This window comes from Nerophis lumbriciformis, linkage group LG24 (assembly GCF_033978685.3).
Source record: "Nerophis lumbriciformis linkage group LG24, RoL_Nlum_v2.1, whole genome shotgun sequence".
Classification (NCBI taxonomy): Eukaryota; Metazoa; Chordata; class Actinopteri; order Syngnathiformes; family Syngnathidae; genus Nerophis; species Nerophis lumbriciformis.
This window is the reverse complement of record NC_084571.2, coordinates 30,659,453-30,682,136: the sequence shown is the minus strand read 5'-3', so window position 1 is coordinate 30,682,136 and position 22,684 is coordinate 30,659,453. Positions and strand designations below refer to the sequence as shown.

General features: G+C 39.8%; 1 protein-coding gene across 1 annotated transcript; it reads left to right on the top strand.

Annotated features, from left to right (window-relative positions):
- The first annotated feature begins 115 nt into the window (after positions 1-115).
- moto (minamoto) lies at positions 116-22,464 on the top strand. Its single transcript, XM_061981967.2, has 8 exons — positions 116-315; positions 602-661; positions 881-1,005; positions 4,710-4,814; positions 9,451-10,798; positions 14,816-14,944; positions 15,001-15,163; positions 22,175-22,464. Exons 2-8 carry the CDS (start codon positions 629-631, stop codon positions 22,369-22,371), a joined length of 2,100 nt encoding a protein of 699 aa, XP_061837951.2. The 5' UTR covers positions 116-315; positions 602-628; the 3' UTR covers positions 22,372-22,464.
- The last annotated feature ends 220 nt before the right edge of the window (positions 22,465-22,684 follow it).

Here is a 22,684-nt window from a genome sequence, read left to right as displayed (position 1 = left end):
TGCTATTTTTTGCGTGTGACTCACATATTTAAAATAATTTCTGGCATATTTGTATACATCATTATGATAAATCTGGTATTTAAAGATTGCTAGTCAAAAGTCTGCATCGCAACTAAAAAAGGCGTGGCCAGAAACAGTTGCGAAGCCCTTCCGACACCTGCTTGACGTTAATTGGACGGCGGATGTAACCAATAGGAGGACAGGACATTGATACCCAAATTAGGGAAAAGAGGGCGGGGCTTCGTGTTCTTCGGCGATTACATCAGTGTCCAATGTCCAACATATCAATAAGTTGATGTAACATTAAGTGTCCAGGTAAGTCCACAAATGATTGCTTTTAAAGTCGCGTTAAGATCAAAAATCGGTTTCAGAATCGCCCAAACTGTGCTGATATGATTCGAAAAATGTTCTCCCATCTTCGTCATACTAGCCATTAAAAAGTCGGCCAATATGGCCGCCGTTGCTTTCTCAGTCATGACATCTGAAGAAAAAAAAAAAAAAAAGAGACGAAAAAACATCTGTCATGTTGATCGTGTGAGCGTATTTATTTGTAATGTAACAAGTTATCAAATGTTCTGATCGATGGATCTTGTTATAAAAGAGTCAAGTTCGAGGGACGACGTTCAAAATGGCATCTTTCTACCCCCAGTTCCACAGTCAGGTAAGTTCATATGCTTCATTACAGTCACTACACTAATCTAACCCATACTTGTGTCATATAACTTTTCAATCATCATGATTTATTCAATTATATCATAAATGCAACCCTTTCCCCCCTCCTTAGTTATAGACCGCATGGTACAGTCAAGTAGTGGTGTGCCTCAGTCTGGAGATCTGCTGGAACATCATCATTAAGTGTTGCCATTTTTTCCCGTTACAGGTAAATGTAGTCGACGCCATCACCAATGTTTCTCTACATGATGTACAAGAGGTGGCACCTTTCACGCTCTGGTCTCCCAGTGGTCACGGCCATCCCTATGAACTCAAGGATTGCATTAACCGCAGGTAAGGATGCCACAAAACCATTTTTGGTACCGATATGTACAAACCCCGTTTCCATATGAGTTGGGAAATTGTGTTAGATGTAAATATAAACGGAATACAATGATTTGCAAATCCTTTTCAACCCATATTCAATTGAATGCACTACAAAGACAAGATACTTGATGTTCAAACTCATAAACTTTGTTTATTTTTTGCAAATAATAATTAATTTAGAATTTCATGGCTGCAACGCGTGCCAAAGTGGTTGGGAAAGGGCATGTTCACCACTGTGTTACATGGCCTTTCCTTTTAACAACACTCAGTAAACGTTTGGGAACTGAGGAGACACATTTTTTAAGCTTCTCAGGTGGAATTCTTTCCCATTCTTGCTTGATGTACAGCTTAAGTTGTTCAACAGTCCGGGGTCTCCGTTGTGGTATTTTAGGCTTCATAATGCGCCACACATTTTCAATGGGAGACAGGTCTGGACTACAAGCAGGCCAGTCTACTACCCGCACTCTTTTACTATGAAGCCACGTGTCTTGGCATTGTCTTGCTGAAATAAGCAGGGGCGTCCATGGTAACATTGCTTGGATGGCAACATATGTTGCTCCAAAACCTGTATGTACCTTTCAGCATTAAAGGTGCCTTCACAGATGTGTAAGTTACCCATGTCTTGGGCACTAATACACCCCCATACCATCACAGATGCTGGCTTTTACACTTAGCCTCTATAACAATCCGGATGGTTCTTTTCCTCTTTGGTCCGGAGGACACGACGTCCAGTTTCCAAAAAAAAATTTGAAATGTGGACTCGTCAGACCACAGAACACTTTTCCACTTTGTATCAGGCCATCTTAGATGAGCTCAGGCCCAGCAAAGACAACGGCTTTTCTGGGTGTTGTTGATAAACGGTTTTCGCCTTGCATAGGAGAGTTTTAACTTGCACTTACAGATGTAGAGACCAATTGTAGTTACTGGCAGTGGGTTTCTGAAGTGTTCCTGAGCCCATGTGGTGATATCCTTTACACACTGATGTCGCTTGTTGATGCAGTACAGCCTGAGGGATCGAAGGTCACGGGCTTAGCTGCTTACGTGCAGTGATTTCTCCAGATTCTCTGAACCCTTTGATGATATTACGGACCGTAGATGGTGAAATCCCTAAATTCCTTGCAATAGCTGGTTGAGAAAGGTTTTTCTTAAACTGTTCAACAATTTGCTCACGCATTTGTTGACAAAGTGGTGACCCTCGCCCCATCCTTGTTTGTGAATGACTGAGCATTTCATGGAATCTACTTTTATACCCAATCATGGCACCCACCTGTTCCCAATTTCCCTGTTCACCTGTGGGATGTTCCAAATAAGTGTTTGATGAGCATTCCTCAACTTTATCAGTATTTATTGTCACCTTTCCCAACTTCTTTGTCACGTGTTGCTGCCATCAAATTCTAAAGTTAATGATTATTTGCAAAAAAAAAAAAATGTTTATCAGTTTGAACATCAAATATGTTGTCTTTGTAGCATATTCAACTGAATATGGGTTGAAAATGATTTGCAAATCATTGTATTCCGTTTATATTTACATCTAACACAATTTCCCAACTCATATGGAAACGGGGTTTGTATTGTGATACTTTTTCAAAATAACGGGGACTAATAGGGGTGTAACGGTACACAAAAATTTCGGTTCAGTACGTACCTCGGTTTAGAGGTCACGATTCGGTTCATTTTCGGTACGGTAAGAAAACAACAAAATATAAATTTTGGGTTATTCATTCACCAAATTTGCAAAATCTTCCACCAAAAATATTTTTCTTAGTGGAATATTTGATGTGAAGTAATGGGAACCTTGGATAGGTCAATAATTCATAATAACCTTGATTTTGATTCAATATTATGTTTTGAGCAATGACAGTTTGAAAGAAAAAAAAAAACAGCTTTGTTTTATTAGTCAACATTGCAACTTTTTCTAAATTACATTTAACCTTTAAGCTTTTTTATTTCACTTTTGTTATGTTTTTTTAATTTTAATAGTATTTTTAGAATGTGCCGTGGGCCTTTAAAACATTAGCTGTGGGCCGCAAATGGCCTCCGGGGCACACTTTTGACACCCCTGCTATAGATAATAAAAACTTAAATCTGATAAATGTATGGATAAAAAGAAGAGCCTGGCGACGCATGCGCGTTTATCATAACTCGCTCTCTCTCTCTCTCTCTCTGTCTCTGCCCCTCCCTCACCAATGCTGTTGCGTGTGCACAATTTGTTTTGTTTTTAACCCCTTCTTAACCCTGAACGTACATTGAAAATACACGCAACCCTAACTCAAAATGCCGGACATTTGAGGCATTTAAGAAACTCCGCCCTGACAGCTCCGCAAAAGAGGACATGTCCGGTGAAAAGAGGACATATGGTCAGTCTATCCTAGCCCGTTAGCTGCTAGCATGCCGTGTGTTGTGCCTCGGTGTGCATTGTTTACACAACCTGCGTTACGCTACTTAATATGTCCGTGTGGAAACTCGTTCGGTACACCTCCGAACCGAACCGAAACCCCCGTACCGAAACGGTTCAATACAAATGCACGTACCGTTACACTCCTACACAAAACCATTATTTTTGGTACCGATATGTATTTTGATACTTTTCAAAATAACGGGGACTACACAAAATGGCTTTATTTTAACAGTAAGTCTTATGATACATCAAACGTACTAGACAACTTCTCTTTTATTAGTAAGTAATAGAGATGCCCGGTAATGGCTTTTTTGCCGATATCCGATAGTCCGATATTGTCCAACTCTTAATTACCGGGTTTTTTTGTGAAGCCCCGCTGGATGCATTAAACAATGTAACAAGGTTTTCGAAAATGAATCGACTCAAGTTATGGGTAAAAAGTGCCAACATGGCACTGCCATATTTATTATTGAAGTCACAAAGTGCATTATTTTTTTTAACATGCCTCAAAACAGCAGCTTGGAATTTGGGACATGCTCTCGCTGAGAGAGCATGAGGAGGTTGAGGTGGGCGGGGTTGAGGTGGGGGGGTAGGGGGTAGCGGTGGGTGTATATTGTAGCGTCCCGGAAGAGTTAGTGCTGCAAGGGTTTCTGGGTATTTGTTCTGTTGTGTTACGGTGCGGATGTTCTCCCGAAATGTGTTTGTCATTCTTGTTTGGTGTGGGTTCACAGTGTGGCGCATATTTGTAACAGTGTTAAAGTTGTTTATACGGCCACCCTCAGTGTGACCTGTATGGCTGTTGACCAAGTATGAATTGCATTCACATGTGTGTGTGAAAAGCCGTAGATATTATGTGATTGGGCCGGCACGCCTCTCAGGGAGTGCATGTCCCAAATTCCAAGCTGCTGTTTTGAGGCATGTTAAAAAAAATAATGCACTTTGTGACTTCAATAATAAATATGGCAGTGCCATGTTGGCATTCTTTTCCATAACTTGAGTTAATTTATAACTTAAAAACCTTGTTACATTGTTTAATGCATCCAGCGGGGCATCACAACAAAATTAGGCATAATAATGTGTTAATTCCACGACTGTATGTATCGGTATCTGTTGATATCGGAATCGGTAATTAAGAGTTGGACAATATCGGATATTGGCAGAAATGCCATTATCGGACATCTCTACTTACAACCCTAATAGCAGGTATAAAGAAATACTAGAACTGCAATGTATTTATTATAATAAACTGATATGATCTTTCTTTCTCCTCAAGGGAGAACACTAACAGCAATGAAGCAGAAGAGGAAACTGATCTACAGGGATTAGTGTCCAATATTTTGGATGAAGGTGACACCCAAGGCGGTCTCCACTATGAAGGGTATGTCATATTTTTACAGTACAGTTGGACCTCGTTGTACCTATATAAATAAACTTTGATTGATTGATTGATATTAACCTTTAATATCGTTTTAAAGTGTTTGTAAAGTCGTATTTTCCTATTTATTTATGGAAAATCTTTACAGGGTTGTACGATAGATGATAAATGATATACATTTAGTCGATAATAAGAGCTTTTGATAGTATCGTTACATCGTGATAATGCATGTTGATGACACATTCGGTGTTCTGCAAATTTGACAGCGACACGCAAGCCACTGCATCCTCAACGCAATGTAGCGCCCTCGCGAGCGGCTAACGCGAGGGTGTCAAACTCATTTTAGCTCAGGGGCCGCATGGAGGAAAATCTGTGCACACGCGGGGCGGACTATTAAAATCATGGCATTAAAACTAGAAAATAAAGACAACTTCAGATTGTTTTCTTTGTCTTACTTTGGCCAAAAATAGAACAAACATTCTGAAAATATTAGAATAAAAATATAGAAAAAAATACCGGCAGCGGTAAAGTTTAGATCCATGAAGGAAAGAAGAAAGTGAATGAATGTTTAACTGAATACATGTACATATGCATAAACATTTGTTTTCTGTTGTATTATTTTTTGTAAAGAATTAAGTAACGTTTATGACAACCTTTTTCCAAAGTAAATATAGAATGTGAGATATAACAGGATAATGCATGCATTTATCATTTGTTTTCAAACAGTTACAAAAAAGTGGGACCCCAAACATTTACTGTGGGACCCCATTTTTATGACTTGATGAGGAACCCCATATTGAAAATTCATAGCGCCAACACTGCTGGAGTATTGGTGCGTGCAAAACAGCAGCAGGCGGCTGTGGCCTGCGGGCCGGTTCTAATACTGATCAAATATCATCATAATCTGTGGGGTCCCACAGATTATTCATTCCGGGCCTTGACTTTGCCACTTAGGGGCTAACGTCTCGCCACAGTCTCTAAGTCAGCAATTCTTTGCTCCAACTATGTTTCTTACACGTATCATTATCACTGGAGGGTAAGGAATAGCTAAACATGCTACACTACACACAGTATGAAGATATGATAACTGTATATATATATATATATATATATATATATATATATATATATATATATATATATATATATATATATAATGAGGTAGATCACCCGGGCAGAAGTTACCATAATCAGCTCATTTTTAAATGTTCCAATAAAAAAAATGAGATTTTATTATGAAATACAATAAATATTTACTAACACACACAAAAGTATCAAAAACTGGTACCGTTGATTACCAGTATCCATTCCTAGGTACCGGGAGTACCTAGGAATGTACCTAATTGTGATATATATCGTTAAGATCTTAACTCCTTCTCCTTCTATGCCACATCAATATGGAATGCACTCCCAACAGGTGTAAAAGAAAGTGCATCTCTATCCTCCTTCAAAACCGCACTAAAAGAACACCTCCAGTCAACTACAACCCTAGACTAACACCCTCCCCCCACCACATCCCACCTCCCCGGATTGTAAATAATCAAATGTATATACCGTATTTTTCGGACTGAAAGTCACCGGTTTTTTTCATAGTTTGGCCGGGGGTGCGACTTATACTCAGGAGCGACTTATGTGTGAAATTATTAACACATTACCGTAAAATATCAAACAATAATATTTAGCTCATTCACGTAAGAGACTAGACGAATAAGATTTCATGAGATTTAGCAATTAGGAGTGACAGATTGTTTGGTAAACGTATAGCATGTTCTATATGTTATAGTTATTTGAATGACTCTTACCATAATATGTTATGTTAACATACCAGGCACGTTCTCAGTTGGTTATTTATGCCTCATATAACGTACACTTATTCAGCCTGTTGTTCACTATTCTTTATTTATTTTAAATCGCCTTTCAAATGTCTATTCTTGGTGTTGGGTTTTATCAAATAAACTTCCCCAAAAAAGGCGATTTATACTCCAGTGCGACTTATATGTTTTTTTCCTTCTTTATTATGCATTTTCGGCCGGTGCGACTTATACTCCGGAGCGACTTATACTCCGAAAAATACGGTACTTGTTCTTATGCTTTCTGAGCTCACTATGTTCACTGCTCGCTGTACATATCCTACCAAGTCAGACCTACACTGTTACAATGTCCGTTTCTCAGATGATATAATTGTTGATGACTGAAGTGATGATAACAACCAAACTTAACCCTCCACATCCCACCCCCTGGATTGTAAATAATTCAATGTATATACTCTGATGATTAACTTGTGTGATGACTGTATTATGATGATAGTATATATTTGTACCATGAATTGATTAATGTGGACCCCGACTTAAACAAGTTCAACAACTTATTCGGGTGTTACCATTTAGTGGTCAATTGTACGGAATATGTACTGTACTGTGCAATCTACTGATAAAAGTCTCAATCAATCAATCGCAGGAGGCTGCAATATGCACTATATCCCAATAAAAATGTTCACACCTCACTCCTACCCACTTCTCCAAAGTGGGTTGGCTCAGGGTGGAGGACGGAGTAAAACAACTTGCACTGAGCCTAGTCTATAAAATCCGCTACACCTCCCTGATACCTAAGTACATGTCAAACTACTTCATCAACGTAAATGACCGCCATAACCACAACACCAGGGGGAGCTCCACTAACCACGTTAAACCCAGATTCCGATCTAACAAAGGTCTTAACTCATTCTCTTTCTATGCTACATCAATGTGGAATGCGCTCCCAACAGGTGTAAAAGAAAGGGCATCTCTATCTTCCTTCAAAACCGCAATAAAAATACACCTCCAGGCAACTTCAACCCTTGCAAATAATCAAATGTTAATAATCTAAGGTAGATACTTTTTCTTATGGTTTCTGATCTCTCTCTATGTCCACTACTTGCTGTCCATATCCTACCAAGTCAGACGTACACTGTTTCAATGTCCATTTCTCTGATGATGCAATTGTTGATGCTGATTGTTGATGACAGAAGTGTTGATACCAACCAAACCTAACCCCCCGCCCCCTCCCTCCATATGCCACACCCCGAATTGTAAATAATGTAAATAATTCAATGTATATACTCTGATGATTATCTTGTTTGATTACTGTATTATGCTGATAGTATATATTTGATAGTATATATCTGTATCATGAATTGATTAACGTGGACCTCGATTTAAAGGGGAACATTATCACCAGACCTATGTAAGCGTCAATATATACCTTGATGTTGCAGAAAAAAAGACCATATATTTTTTTAACCGATTTCCGAACTCTAAATGGGTGAATTTTGGCGAATTAAACGCCTTTCTAATATTCGCTCTCGGAGCGATGACGTCACAACGTGACGTCGCATCGGGAAGCAATCCGCCATTTTCTCAAACACCGATCAAATCAGCTCTGTTATTTTCCGTTTTTTCGACTGTTTTCCGTACCTTGGAGACATCATGCCTCGTCGGTGTGTTGTCGGAGGGTGTAACAACACCAACAGGGACGGATTCAAGTTGCACCAGTGGCCCAAAGATGCGAAAGTGGCAAGAAATTGGACGTTTGTTCCGCACACTTTACCGACGAAAGCTATGCTACGACAGAGATGGCAAGAATGTGTGGATATCCTGCGACACTCAAAGCAGATGCATTTCCAACGATAAAGTCAAAGAAATCTGCCGCCAGACCCCCATTGAATCTGCTGGAGTGTGTGAGCAATTCAGGGACAAAGGTCCTCGGTAGCACGGCAAGCAATGGCGGCAGTTTGTTCCCGCAGACGAGCGAGCTAAACCCCCTGGATGTCTTGGCTCACACCGTCCCGAAGATGATCAAGAGAAGAATATCAACCCTAGCTTCCCTGGCCTGCTGACATGAGGGTATGTCTACAGAATATATTAATTGATGAAAACTGGGCTGTCTGCACTCTCAAAGTGCATGTTGTTGCCAAATGTATTTCATATGCTGTAAACCTAGTTCATAGTTGTTAGTTTCCTTTAATGCCAAACAAACACATACCAATCGTTGGTTAGAAGGCGATCGCCGAATTCGTCCTCGCTTTCTCCCGTGTCGCTGGCTGTCGTGTCGTTTTCGTCGTTTTCGCTTGCATACGGTTCAAACCGATATGGCTCAATAGCTTCAGTTTCTTCTTCAATTTCGTTTTCGCTACCTGCCTCCACACTACAACCATCCGTTTCAATACATGCGTAATCTGTTGAATCGCTTAAGCCGCTGAAATCCGAGTCTGAATCCGAGCTAATGTCGCTATATCTTGCTGTTCTTTCCGCCACGTTTGTTTGTGTTGGCTTCACTATGTGACGTCACAGGAAAATGGACGGGTGGTTAAAATCAGGCACTTTGAAGCTTTTTTTAGGGATATTGCGTGATGGGTAAAATTTTGAAAACAAATTTGAAAAATCTAATAAGCCACTGGGAACTGATTTTTAATGGTTTTAACAATTCTGAAATTGTGATAATGTTCCCCTTTAAACAAGTTGAAAAACTTATTCGGGTGTTACCATTTAGTGACGGAATATATACTTCACTGTGCAATCTACTAATAAAAGTTTCAATCAATCAATCAGGTTATATCGTCCATCCGTAACACCATAATGTGTAGAGTTTGTATTTCTTCTAGGAGCCCATCTATTGGAAGCACTATCTGGTGTTCAACGCCTTTGACGGAGGAGTTTCCACCATATTTCCAATCACAGTATAACCAAGACGACGCCACATTTCTTCCTAGCCTTGTTCCCAGCGAGGCTTTCCTTCAAGGACAAGTGGAGTCGGCGGGCACAAACGGCCAGTTCCCTCAGCAGCCCGGTGGCAGTTCTGCTAATCAGCAGTGGCATGTTAGTGTTGCTGATGGAGACAGAGACAGCTTATTCAGCCCTCCCCGGAGGCTGCCGCCAGGTCTTCCCGTTCTCAGAACAGGAAACCACTTCCAATCGCAGATGATCCAGAGCGCGTACCACCAATCAGCTGATTTGCGCCAAGCAAATCATCGGCCGGTTGACAGCTTCCATCGAATCAGCGACGTCTTTCAGCAGCCCAACGAGAATCGCAACCCTTTATTTGATCTTTCCTCCGAAGGCCGGAATGCGATGGCCATTTCTCATATGGAGCAGTATCTCCAGGAAACCACCAACCAATTGGTGAGCGGTTTCCAATCTCTCTTGGCGGAAGAACCTGACAGAGGACATTACAAAGGTTTTCCAAACATGCAAATAAAGACAGAACACCCGGAAGAAAGCATGGCTGAACAATGGAAAATCCTCAGCGGGGGCATGCCGATGTTTAACATGCCACCAACGCACATCCAAAAACAGCTGGAAGAAGAATTATGGAGCATGACAAGGGGCAGAAATGACATGGCGGGAAAACCAATCGACATTCAAGGACTGTCAGGATTTGGCGATGAAAACGCCGGATATTTTCCGCAAACTAAGCCCATCTTTGCGCCTTTAAATCCCCCAAACCAGCACCAGAATGTTCTGAATAGGAACGCGCACCAGTTTTATAGTCCCCGCACCCAGCAGGGGCATGTGCCGCACAAGATGAAGCCACAGACGCATAAGGACAAGAAGAGGACATCTGGCTGGTTCGGACAAAAGCTTCTAAACAACGCTCGCGTGACGGAGAACAACAAGAGACCACACGTTGACCTCCAGCCCAACATGCAGAAAGCAACTGGAGAAAACCACATGCCTCTCAAGTATCCCGCCAGTGACCTTCGAAGGACGTCCTGGTCGCCTATGAAGTATCAGCCAAAAGACACCTCCAGGCACACTGCGCCAAATCGAAGCGGCCCTCTCGGCTCGACATTGCACACTCCCCTCAGTCACTCCGAGGCTCACACCGGAGACGGTTACGGCAGTTTTGCAGCTTTACTGGAAAATAATCAAGGGTTACACGTGATCCAGCTTTACTTCCACCTGGATGAGTGTTATGAAGAGTGGAAGAATTTGGAGAATGAGTGGAAGAAGGTAAGCCTGCTAAAATGGGGTTTATGTTCTTGTGGGTACCACTAATATGGGTTTCCTGGAAGAATCTCAGTGATATTGTACACTAGGGTTGTACAGTATACCGGTATTAGTATTAGAGATGTCCGATAATATCGGGCTGCCGATATTATCGGCCGATAAATGCTTTAAGGTGTATCTGTATTGGTTCGGAAATTATTGGTATCTGTTTCAAAAAGTAAAATGTATGACTTTTTAAAACGCCGCTGTATGGAGTAGTACACGGACGTAGAGAGAAGTACAGAGCGCCAATAAACCTTAAAAGGCACTGCCTTTGCGTGCCGGCCCAGTCACATAATATCTACGTCTTTTCACACACACACAAGTGAATGCAAGCATACTTGGTCAATAGCCATACAGGTCACACTGAGGGTGGCCGTATAAACAACTTTAACACTGTTACAAATATGCACCACACTGTGAACCCACACCAAACAAGAATGACAAACACATTTTTGGGAGAACATCCGCACCGTAACGCAACATAAACACAACAGAACAAATACCCAGAAGCCCTTGCAGCACTAGCTCTTCCAGGATGCTACAATATACACCCCCCCCCCCCCAACTCAACCTCCTCATGCTCTCTCATGCTGTTTTGAGGCATGTTAAAAAAAATAATGCACTTTGTGACTTCAATAATAAATATGGCAGTGCCATGTTGGCATTTTTTTTTCCATAGCTTGAGTTGATTTATTTTGGAAAACCTTGTTACATTGTTTAATGCATCCAGCGGGGCATCACAACAAAATTAGGCATAATAATGTATTAATTCCACGACTGTATATATCGGTATCGGTTGATATCGGAATCGGTAATTAAGAGTTGGACAATATCGGAATATCGGCAAAAAAGCCATTATCGGACATCTCTAATTAGTATAGTACCGCGATACTAATGAATCATATTCGGTACTATACCGCCTCTAAAACGTACCGGTCCCCCGCACCCTCCCGTCGTCGTCACGTCGTGTCATTGCTGGTTTACGAGCAGACGAGCATGTTCGGCAGCGCACAATCAGGGAGTACTTATAAAGAGACAATTTGTGTAGACAGAAAAGGGAGAACAGACGCAATTTGACTTAAAAACTAACGATAAAGGTGAAGTTATAACACTGAAACGCCCACCGTAAGAGGTGCTTTAAGACATGTCCAGCCACTGTCGGCAGTGTTGTAGCTACTTTTACATCACTAATCCTCGCCTCCATGGCGACAAATAGAGTAAGTTTCTTACAAGTATCATCCCTGCAGGACGAGGAATAGCTAAACATGCTTTGCTACACACCGCAGCTCACCGACATCACAATGTAAACAAACGCCATTGGTGGAACTACACCTAACATCCACTGTAAGGATATTTATATATATAAAGGTTTATTTGAAATAGGGACAGATACAGAAACATAGACATCTGAAACAGTTATCCAATGTATGCGTCATAGTGTTTGTAGCCAAAGCTAATTTACAACACTTGTCCCCAACAACAACAACACAGATCCAACATCATTAAAATAGGAAAATAAAATAATAGGCAAAGATGAGTCGATAATAATGATAATAGTAATAATACAGACAAAGTGCAAACTAGATAAAAGCCAATAATAATAATAACAGACAAAGTGCACACTTGATAAAAAAACAATTAGTAAAAATTAGTAAAAACTAAACATGGGAACATGATTGTTGTTGTAACTAGCCACAATTTTGTTTGTTTTTGTTTGTGTACCAAGTACACAAGCGTATCTAGTCGATACTACTATGATTACGTCAATATTTTTTGGCTTAACATCTTCTTTCGTTTTTTTAAAATGCATATTATGTTTATAAACTCAGGAAATACGTCCCTGCACACATGAGGACTTTGAATATGACCAATGTATGATCTTGTAACGACTTGGTATCGAATTGATACCCAAATTTGAGGTATCATCCAAAACTAATGTAAAGCATCCAAACAACAGAAGAATAAGTGATTACTACATTTTAACAGAAGTGTAGATAGAACATGTTAAGAGAAAGTAAGCAGATATTAACAGTAAATGAACAAGTAGATTAATAATTAATTTTCTACCGCTTGTCCTTAATAAATTTGACAAAATAATAGAATGGAAAATGACACAATATGTTACTGCATATGTCAGCAGACTAATTAGGAGCCTTTGTTTGTTTACTTACTACTAAAAGACAAGTTCTCTAGTATGTTCACTATTTTATTTAAGGACAAACTTGTAATAAGAAACATATGTTTAATGTACCCTACATTTTTTGTTCAAATAAAGCCAATAATGAATTTTTTTGTGGTCCCCTTTATTTAGAAAAGTATCAAAGTACCGAAAAGTATCTAAATAATTTTAGTACCAGTACCAAAATATTGGTATCGGGACAACACAACGGTACACAATTTTACTCTACACAAGACGTAATTAAGTGGGATATTCAGACTTGCACACATTATTGGTACTCCGCTCACATTTTAACCCTTAAACGCGCCTTTACGCGTTGCAGATTGCCAAGTACACCATGTAACACTGTATTCTTGCCTCATTTTAATGAGGACTCGCCTTGGCAGCCTTGGAGCTACTCAAAGCTTGAAAGTGAGTGCACAAAGTAGTTTAGCGCTGCAATCAAAACATCCATTTTCAATCAATCAGGCACTGCGGGGACTTATGGCGGAATCCCAGGAAGACCAGCACTTGCGATTGAATTAACAAGCTGAAACTATTTTCAAATCAAATAGATAAGGGATATTCTGTATATTTGGCATGATCAGCAAACTTACATGGAGATTCCTGCACACTGACTACTCTATCCAGGGACACAACATAAGGAACACCCTGCATGCAAGCTGTACATTTGTTTTAGCTTTAAAATCTATTTTTTGGCATTAATATACAAACATCCATCTGTTTTCTACCACTTTTTTCCTTTTTCGGGGTCGCGGGGGGTGCTGGAGCCTATCTCAGCTGCATTCGGGCGGAAGGCGGTGTACACTCTGGACAAGTCGCCACTTCATCGCAGGGCCTAGTATACAAACATCAACAACAATAAGTACCAAACGTGACTCATGGTATTCTGTTTTAAACACACATTTGGGGTTCTTTTATTTTAGGGCAGGGGTGTCAAACTCATTTTAGATCGGGATGGAGAAAAATCTACTCCCAAGTGGACCGGACTGGTAAAATCATGGCACGATAACTTAATAATAAAGACAACTTCAGATTGTTTTCTTTGTTTAAAAATAGAACGAGCACATTCTGAAATTGTACAAATCTTAATGTTGTTTTTTTTTTTTACACTTACATGTTGCGGTTAATAGTATTCTATCTTTATTTGACGTTATTTATATTTTCTGAATAAATTGTGAGATAATGTTCATCAGTCAACTCATTAGTTAATTTTCAATCTATCAAAATAAAGAAAATATATCAAAATCAAATTACAGTATGTTATTTATGTAGTTTGATCATTTTCCTCATGTGGTTTATTTTGTAGATATGTAGCATCATCTACAAAGATACAAATAATTGCTATTGCGACATCTAGTGGACACATTTAGAACAGCGGTTTCTTTCATTCAAATTTTTATACTTAGCAAACTCATCTCACGGGCCGGATCCGGCCCTGGTTTAAAATAAACTTTGCACGTTTTGTTTAAAATTATATACCGTATGTCTCCATTTAGCCATAAAAAATACCGGTATATCAGTTTTGCTCCATATCGCCCAAGCCTACTCTCAAGGAACTCTGAAGAAACATTTATCCTTTTCGCGATTTGAACGGTTTGTACAGCCAAAACAACGCCAGCATATGGCATTTTTTCTTCGAGAAAGGCTAAATGGCACCGAGCACCCATTGAGAACAGAGCTAAAACCACCACCAGCTTGACCACCACGCATATTTAATGGAAGAGACGTGACGTCAGTAACATCCAAGCAATAGACTAAACATTACCTGTCACATTCTGATTGGTTGTCCATTTCAGACCGAGGTCATTCTCGCCAAAACATTCCCGGGCGAATGGACGCCATCTGCGACCAACCTGTGCGGACCTCTGGAGCACCCCTTGAACGTTGAGGACCTCCTCTTTAACCAGAAGAGGGAGCAATCCGGGGTGAGTGAACTAGATTCCAAAAGGGGAAAATACCTCATTTCTGTGTGACGTCGCAGGTGGAGTGCCTTCTGTATAAAATGGAGTGCCTGTGCAACGTACCGCTCCACGCCAACGTCTGCACGGCGCTGAGCAATCACCACATGGCCATTTCCTGTGTCTCGGAGCTTGTGAGCCTGGCCCAGCGTCAGCGGCACATACCGCATCCTACAGAGGACAAAGGTAACAAACGCAAGTTGCACTCTTCACGCGTCACACTTTTTGAAATTCTGAGGTGTCTTACAAGTGTAAAAAGAAGTAAACCCCTGTACAGTGTTACCTCATTCTCTGCAAAGTAGGATATCTAGTTTATATGAATATTATATGTTTAAAGTCTTTATAAACCCTTGTACAGTGTCTCAACACGCTCTGGCGAAAGATTGTACGCCTTCTTTTATTTGGACTTTCCCTGATTACATGGCAACAGCTGTTTCTAAGGTACGGGGGTCGTAAACAGCCATCGCCTTTGATTATAACAGTTCAAAGAAAAGGTCGTAAAAAAGTTCAAAGAAGCGGTGCCTGGGGGGGGGAGTCTGGTCCTGCTTCCTTTTCGCTTTGTGGATCTCGGGTCAAGACAATATCTTTCTGTTGATTACAATACATGAAAGAAACAGAACACCTTCATGTTGCTTCCCATCCTACACAGTGGAGTTTTACAAGCCTTCTGCTTGGTAGGATTAAAGACAGCTTTTGTCTGCTCGCCGGGAACTCATTGAAACACAAAGTTTTGTGATAACTTAGATACAATTATTTTGACAGTAACAAACGCAAGTTGCACTCTTCACGCGTCACACTTTCTGACATTCTGAGGTGTCTTACAAGTGTAAAAAGAAGTAAACCTCTGTACAGTGTTACCTCATTCTCCGCAAAGTAGGATATCTATTTCACATGAATATCATATGCATTTAAAGTCTTTATAAACCCTCCACAGCTTTTCACACACTTCCATTGCTCCTAAACATTTCATACATTCTAAAATCTACATGATTTTAGCATGACAACTCACAGTGCATGCAGAAAATATTCACATTGTCAGGTTCAAACACTGATGACATCTATTAAACAAGACAAGAAGCAAGGAATTAAACAGAGACAGAATTTAATTTGGCTCAATGAGGAGAAACGCGTACACCTGTACCCTTGTACAGTGTTCCACGCTCTGACGAAAGATTGTACGCCTCCTCTTTTATTTGGACTTTCCCTGATTAGATGGCAACAGCTGTTTCTAAGGGAGGGTGGTCGTAAACCGCCATCGCCTTTGAATACAAACAGTTGAAAGAAAAGGTGCCTGGAGGGGAGTCAGGCCCTGCTTCCTTTCCGCTTTGTAGATCTCGGGTGAAGACAATATCTTTCTGTGGATTACAATACATCAAAGAAACAGAACACCTTCATGTTGCTTCCCATCCTACACAGTGGAGTTTTACAAGCCTTCTTCTTGGTATGATCAGACAGCTTTTTTGTCAAAGTTTTGTGATAACTTGGATACAATTATTCTGACACACATTACTCCACTTTTTCAACATTTTGTTGTTACCGCCTTATTCCAAAGAAGTATACATTAATTTTCGTTGTCAACATTCTACACACAAAACTCCAAAATACCAGTCAAAAGGTTGTTTTAAAGTATTTTTCTAATTTATAAAAAAAAATCACATGAACATACGTATTCAGACCCTCTGCTCAATACGTTGTTGATGCACCTTTGGCAGCAATTACAGCCTCAAGTCTTTTTGAATACGAGGCCACAAGCTTGGCATACCAATCTCTGGGCAGTTCCGCCAATTCCTCTTTGCATTACTTCTCAAGTTCCATCAGATTGGTGAGAAAGTGTTGGTTTTCATTCAGGATGTCTCTGTAAATTGCTGCATTCATCTTATACACTAAAAAATGTTGGGTTAAAAAAATAACCCAATTTTAACCCATCTGCTGGTTCAGAAAAAAGACGAACTCCTTATTTGAGTTATTTTATTTATTAATTTTTTCAACCCAACTTTTGCATTGAATTATTTAACCAAAAAAGTTGAGTTATGACAACTTAATGTTGGGTTATTCCCTACCAAACTATTGGGTTGAATTATTTAACCCAAAAGATGAGTTATTCTAACTCAATGTTGGTTGATTCATAACCCAACTATTGGGTTGAATTTATCTACCACAAAAGCTGAGTTATGCTCGCTACAATGAAGTAAATAAGAAAGCCAGCCTGAGCGTGGCGAAAAGCAAGAAATGAGTAGCTCTCTGATTAGTGCCCAGGAGCAGGTGAGCGTCCGGAACACTAATCAGAGGCAGGTGAAACTAATCAGCATGCATGACAACTAAAACACAAACCCAGGGGTGCTAAAAACAGAAATGAGGGAGTCAAAAACTAAAAACATTATCCGGGCAATGAATCATGACAAATATACTCAAAAGTAAGATATGAGTGACATTTTTTTTTTTTTTTACAAGAATTGCCGTGTATAGTCATAGTAGTTCTATACACATACTTGCCAACCCTCCCGGATTTTCCGGGAGACTCCCGAAATTCAGCGCCTCTCCTGATAACCTACCGGGACAAATTTTCTCCCGAAAATCTCCCGAAATTCAGGCGGACTCAGGTCCTCCACAACAGGCCTGGCCCTAACCAATCTGGCGCCCTAGGCAAGATTTTAGGTGGCGCCCCCCCACATCGGCAGTGAAGTGTATATATTCACAAGAAACCGAATAGCTTTGTCTTTGACCTTTTTTTTTTACTTACAACTATACCTAATATATAAAGGGGTGGAAAAGTGACTATTACCTGCAGGGCAAACATTAGCTAACCAGAAGGCAATAACAATGTAAACAAAAAACACCTGCTTAAAAGATCTAATACAAATGTCCCTGAGGAATGTAAGGTGGGAGTACTGTAATTACCTAACGTTACATTATTATTTTCCATAACAAATTTACATCTTGTGTTGATTTTTTGATGTGGTGACGTCCAAAAAGAGTCATGATACGGGAAGGGAGGGGGCGCACCGTGCGGGGGGGCGTAATGTTGTAACAAATAATATTTCTATTAAATAGGCTTTACTTTGCATTTTAATTAACGTGGGATTATTTTTTGTATTTAGAAATAATAGTACCAACTTTTTTTTTTTATTCTTTTTTTTTTTCTCCAACATTTGTGGAACTGGCGTGGCGCCCCCTAATGGACGGCGCCCTTAGCATTTGCCTATACGGCCTATGCCACGGGCCGGCCCTGCTCCACAATATAAAAAAGCGTACCTGCCCAATTACGTAATAACTATAGAATGATGGAGGGCGAGTTCTTGGTTTCTTATGTGGGTTTATTGTTAGGCAGTTTCATTAACGTCCTCCCAGCGTGGCAACAACACACAACAACAGCAGTCACTTTTTTGTATACCGTAAAGCAGTTCGTCTGCCGTAAACAGCAATGTTGTGACGCTCTTAAACAGGACAATACTGCCATCTAGTGCATTTGATGAAAGCACCTTTGTGCGTGCCACACAGCAATGCTCAGAGAGGGTGTTCAGCATGGTTCGAAAAATAGTGACAGAATAGAACAAGGATGGACAATTCAACCCTTAACTCAACAATGAGTAGATGAGTGTTATGTGTGTGTATATGTGTAAATAAATGAACACTGAAATTCAAGTATTTATTTTATATATATATATATATATATATATATATATATATATAATAAAAAAAAAATAAAAAAATACATATATAATAAAAAAATAAATAAAAATAAAATATATATATATATATATATATATATATACATATATATATATATATATATATATATATATATAGCTAGATATCACTGAACATCAAGTATTTCCTATATATATATATATATATATATATATATATAGGAAATACTTGACTTGGTGAATTCTAGCTGTAAATATACTCCTCCCCGTTTAGCCACGCCCCCCGACCACGCCCACCCCCCACCTCCCAAAATCGGAGGTCTCAAGGTTGGCAAGTATGTCTATACAGCATGATCAAATATTTTCATGTACATACATAAGATGTGTGATTGTAAATAACGTTAATGAGATTAATCCTTAATAACGCTCCCTTCTAATAGGTGCCATTTTGCAGTCCTTATACACACACCATAATAATACTCGTATGTTTAATGCGCCGACAATCCATCAAGCGGTGCGGCTTCATAGCTTACCAAAGTCGAACTAAAAACATTGACAGATTTTTGAGCGCCGTGTGTAATGTTCTATATTCTCAATGGAACGTTTAGTTTTGGTGTTGTTTACTGGCGTCACCTTGCAGTTTACACGTATCTCTTATGTATGACTGCCATCTACTGGTCACATTTATCGTTACACCATGCACCAAATAAAATTGCTTCAAGGTCGGTAAGCACAACCAGAATTGTGACGTACATTAGGCGCACCGGGTTATAAGGCGCACTGTCGATTTTTGGGAAAATTATAGGATTGTAAGTGCGCCTAAGGCGGAAAAATACAGTACCGTTTTTTTCCGCACTATAAGGCGCACCGGATTATAAGGCGCACCTTCAATGAATGGCATATTTCAAAACTTTGTTCATATATAAGGCGCACCGGATTATAAGGTGCACCTATGCATCCATTAGATGGAGCTGCGTTAAAGGGAATGTCAACAAAACAGTCAGATAGGTCAGTCAAACTTCATTAATAGATTACAAACCAGCGTTCTGAAACAACTCTGTTCACTCCCAAAATGAATAAACAGCTGCTTTATTATTTTCCCCGAGGTAAAGTCGGTGACGTGGTGTTTTGTTTATCTTTTAACAACAGCAAGGTATAACATGTAGTGCAATATTTAAATCACATAGTGGAGGGGAACTTTTCCCTGATTCAATAAACAGGTAAAAAACAGTGATACTGTTACGGTAAATCAAACGTTAGTGCAATCACAGTATAGTAACTCTCGAAATAGTGCAGAGCAATAACAATATCAATAACTCAACGTTGCTCAAACGTTAATGTCACACACCACAACACACAAAATAAACATGTAAAGCTCACTTTATGAAGTTATTCCTCATCCACGAATCCCTCGAATTCTTCTTTTTCAGTGTCCGAATTAAACACCATTGATTTGTTTGTTAAATTCTCTCGCTGCTGTTCTATTCCCGTGTTCTACTGCGTGACTGATCGTCTTAAGTTTAAACTCTGCGTTGTAAGCCTGTCTCTTAATAGGAGCCATTTTTGGGTTAGAAGCGCTTCTTATTCTACGGGGGGAAAATAAGTTGGCGGCTGTTAACCCTAGTTGCGAGACCTAAACTTTATGAAAATGAAGTTTAAGTTTGTTGTGGCTCAATATTGGTCCATATACAAACCCCGTTTCCATATGAGTTGGGAAATTGTGTTAGATGTAAATATAAACGGAATACAATGATTTGCAAATCATTTTCAACCCATATTCAGTTGAATATGCTACAAAGACAACATTTTTGATGTTCAAACTGATACAATTTTTTTTTTTTGCAAATAACCATTAACTTTAGAATTTGATGCCAGCAACACGTGACAAAGAAGTTGGGAAAGGTGGCAATAAATACTGATAAAGTTGAGGAATGCTCATCAAACATTTATTTGGAACTTCCCACAGGTGAACAGGCAAATTGGGAACAGGTGGGTGCCATGATTGGGTATAAAAGTAGATTCCATGAAATGCTCAGTCATTCACAAACAAGGATGGGGCGAGGGTCACCACTTTGTCAACAAATGCGTGAGCAAATTGTTGAACAGTTTAAGAAAAACCTTTCTCAACCAGCTATTGCAAGGAATTTAGGGATTTCACCATCTACGGTCCGTAATATCATCAAAGGGTTCAGAGAATCTGGAGAAATCACTGCACGTAAGCAGATCCCTCAGGCTATACTGCATCAACAAGCGACATCAGTGTGTAAAGGATATCACCCCATGGGCTCAGGAACACTTCAGAAACCCACTGTCAGTAACTACAGTTGGTCGCTACATCTGTAAGTGCAAGTTAAAACTCTCCTATGCAAGGCAAAAACCGTTTATCAACAACACCCAGAAACGCTGTCCGCTTCGCTGGGCCTAAGCTCATCTAAGATGGACTGATACAAAGTGAAAAAGTGTTCTGTGGTCTGACGAGTCCACATTTCAAATTGTTTTTGGAAACTGTGGACGTCGTGTCCTCCGGACCAAAGAGGAAAAGAACCATCCGGATGGTTATAGGCGCAAAGTTGAAAAGCCAGCATGTGTGATGGTATGGGGGTATATTAGTGCCCAAGACATGGGTAACTTACACATTTGTGAAGGCGCCATTAATGCTGAAAGGTACATACAGGTTTTGGAGCAACACATGTTGCCATCCAAGCAACGTTACCATGGACGCCCCTGCTTATTTCAGCAAGACAATACCAAGCCACGTGTTACATCAACGTGGCTTCATAGTAAAAGAGTGCGGGTACTAGACTGGCCTGCCTGTAGTCCAGACCTGTCTACCATTGAAAATGTGTGGCGCATTATGAAGCCTAAAATACCACAACAGAGACCCCCGGACTGTTGAACAACTTAAGCTGTACATCAAGCAAGAATGGGAAAGAATTCCACCTGAGAAGCTTAAAAAATGTGTCTCCTCAGTTCCCAAACGTTTACTGAGTGTTGTTAAAAGGAAAGGCCATGTAACACAGTGGTGAACATGCCCTTTCCCAACTACTTTGGCACGTGTTGCAGCCATGAAATTCTAAGTTAATTATTATTTGCAAAAAAAAAATAAAGTTTATGAGTTTGAACATGAAATATGTTGTCTTTGTAGTGCATTCAATTGAATATGGGTTGAAAAGGATTTTCAAATCATTGTATTCCGTTTATATTTACATCCAACACAATTTCCCAACTCATATGGAAACAGGGTTTGTATAAGGCGCACCGGATTATAAGGCGCACTGTCAGCTTTTGAGAAAATTTGAGGTTTTTAAGTGCGCCTTATAGTGCGGAAAATACGGTAGTTAATCATAGAACTTGCACCCAATGTTATTAAAAAGTATTTATTTTGAATCGAGAATCGACTGGTCACAAAGATTCACAGCTCTAATGAACATCTCATTTTTGATAAAGTTCAAGACGTTAATCAAAATTATTTTTCCTTGTACTTTGTTCCAACACTTTTAATAAAAAGCCAAAAAAAAACAACCCACAGTTTACCTTACTTATTTCCTAGACACCGTGCTGCTGGTCTTTGCCCTGAAGGAGCTGGCGGCGGCCACCAGGAAGCTCCGCACGGCCCTGTGGTGCGCTCTTCAGATGAGTCTGCCTGAACCTGTCAAGAGGCCGGACCACCAAGACGTAAACAGGGAAGAGTCACACACACACAGCTGCCCCTCGTCTCCCAACGAGGGCTACTCTTTTAGGATCTAGTGGACATCAAATATAGTTACGTGCGTGGATAGTTCTTTGAAAAAGCCATTGCAAAAATGATTCAATCTCACACAAGATAGCAGCTTCATGCACTTACCTTTGTCGACTTAGTGATCCAAACAGAATTGCTGCTTTGACACTTTCAGCTTCAAGTGGACGGACTGTAATCCATTGTGAAGTTCCCCCACTAAAATTTGTCTTAATCTATCACAACTTTATTTAAAGACAATATTTATGTGCTTCTTTAATATTTATTGAAAAGTTAGACTCAACGCTAACTATTTCTTAGCACTATTTGAATCATAATTAAATA